The 2334-nt window shown below is 43.2% G+C and overlaps 1 protein-coding gene across 1 annotated transcript in view; it reads left to right on the top strand.

Moving 5' to 3' along the window:
* Positions 1-1638: 1638 nt before the first annotated feature.
* LOC102256450 (small subunit processome component 20 homolog) overlaps positions 1639-2334 on the top strand; it is a 20970-nt gene continuing 20274 nt past the window's right edge. The window contains exon 1 of the mRNA XM_005880725.2: positions 1639-1733. Within this exon, the coding sequence (XP_005880787.1) occupies positions 1662-1733 (72 nt within the window). The 5' untranslated portion in view covers positions 1639-1661. The remainder of the gene's footprint in view (positions 1734-2334) is intronic.

The following is a 2334-nucleotide window of genomic DNA, read 5'->3' as shown; positions in this document are numbered from 1 at the left end:
AATATAAGGGAGCATCTACAGTATTTAAATAAGTAGCTCTTCTTTAACCAACTGTTTTTCAAACCCATCCCATCCTATATAATAAAAGGGTAGTGTGCAAACTGACCCTAACAGCGGAAAGACTGGGAACGACTGGTCGCTATGACACGCACTGACCATCAGGGGGGCGATGCTCAATGCAGGAGCTGCCCCCTGGTGGTCAGTGAGCTCCCACAGGGGGAGCTCCACTCAGGCACAAGCCGGGCTGAGGGCTGCCTGCGAGTGCACCGGCAGTGACGGGAACCTCTTCCGCCTCCTCGGCAGCACTAAGGAGCTTGTCCCGCCTCCTCTGCAGCACTAAGGATGTCCAACTGCAGCTTAGGCCCGCTCCCCATGGGCTCCCGGGCTGCCAGAGGGATGTCTGACTGCCAGTTTAGGCTCAGTCCCCCCAGGGATGGGCCTAAGCTGGCAGGTGGACATCCCCCGAGGGGTCCCGGACTGTGAGAAGGCACAGGCCAGGCTGAGGGATCCCTCCCCCCGAGTGCATGAATTTTCATGCCCCTGGCCTCTAGTTATTTATTAAAATAATTAAAATAGGGAGGGGTAGTAAAGGGTAAAGGGGGTCAAATATGTGGTGATGGAAGGAGATTTGATTTTGGGTGGTGATCACACATGCAATATACAGATGACTTATAGAATTGTATATCTGAAATCTGTATGATCTTATTAACCAATGTCTCCCCAATAAACTTAGTTAAAATAGAGGACATCTGGTCATGTAGACACTACCAAAATTGTACTGTTCGGCTGCCATTCTTCATCCTCCCAAAAGTATTTTTTAAAATTATTTAAAGCCTCAGGAAACATTTCAAATATGTAAAAGCACTAAAACATCACAAGTAGATACATATGAAACTATGCCTTTAAAATCCAGACTGTGTATGGACAACCCAGTGTGCTTCCTTGGCCTGTGATCATTATCTGATGTTTACCTTGGAAACAGTATAAAGAATCAGAAAGCCTGAGAGCAGCGCAGCGTAGTGATAGGGCTCTGGTGCCAGCCCGTCTGCTTTCAAATCTGACTCCACCACTTCCTACACACGTAATCTTGAGCTAGTTACTTGACCTGTCTGTGCCTCAGCTTTCTCTTAAAAAATGCCGATAACACCGCACCTACATCAAAGAAAGAATGGGTGAAGATTAAATGATTCCCTACATGGGAGGTATTAATATGTGCCTAGCCTATGGTAGACTCTTAGGAATGTTAGCTCTGGTTACTCTTGAGGGCAAAAATTTATTTGTGTCCTTCACAGCATGTTATGTACCAGCTTTGATTGCATTCAACATTGGCATACTCTTTAATTCACAGGTTGGTTTGTAAAGTTCCAGGCTCTGTGCCTTCATACATCCCTGGCCTGGCTTAGTCACAATAATCCTAAGCATGGACGTGTGTTTTCTGAGCAGCTTTTGTACAAAATGACTGTTTGGTCAAAGGATTTTAGATAGTGATATAAGTACGTGTCATTTGTCAAAGCTTCTCCCAGCAGTAATGACAGATATGTACCCGAGTGCTCTCCTCGCAGCAGTTCTTAGCTCTTACTTTTTTCTAGCGTGGTGTCTTAACCAGTTACCCCTTTTTCCACATTTCATTTTAGGTCCATGTCCTGACTTTCACTGTTAACATGTTGCTGCATGGCCTCACCTACAAGCTGCAAGTCGGAGATTTGGACTCTTGTTTAGATATAATGATTCAGGTAAGGTTTAGAGAAAGGAATTCCAATTTTTTTTAAATAAGCCAAGGACACCAAAAAGTCAGTTTACAAAATAAGAGAATAATAGCCTATGAAAATGAAATTAATGTTCTGTCTCATATCTTAGATTAGCAGGTTTAAAAAGCTAAGACTCAGGTGAAGTGAGCTGGTGTGCTGCCATTGTTTTCTGGAAGGAAAATTGGCATTGAGCAAAAATTTCAGCCACTTCAAAATATCTGTTTTAAAAGAATAATCAGAGTTGTGGTCTCGGGTTTATATAAATGTATATTTACCAGAGCTTTATTTATAATAGTGAAAAATTAGTAACAGTCAACTTTTAAAATTGAATCATATGATAATTTGAGGTAGGATTTGGAAGAGACTAAATTTTTTTTAATATATTTGTATTGATTTCAGAGAGGAAGGGAGAGGGAGAGAGAGATAGAAACATCAATGATGAAAATCATTGATTGGCTTGCCTTCTGCACACCCCTTACTAGGGATCGCCCGCAACCTGGGCATGTGCCCTTGACAGGAATCGAACCTGGGACCCTTCAGTCCACAGGCTGATGCTCTATCCACTGAGCCAAACTGGCTAGGGCTG

The sequence above is a fragment of the Myotis brandtii genome, unplaced genomic scaffold, assembly GCF_000412655.1.
Source record: "Myotis brandtii unplaced genomic scaffold, ASM41265v1 scaffold65, whole genome shotgun sequence".
NCBI classification, from domain to species: domain Eukaryota; kingdom Metazoa; phylum Chordata; class Mammalia; order Chiroptera; family Vespertilionidae; genus Myotis; species Myotis brandtii.
The sequence above is the reverse complement of the archived record's forward strand: the minus strand, read 5'-3'. Positions and strand labels throughout refer to the sequence as shown.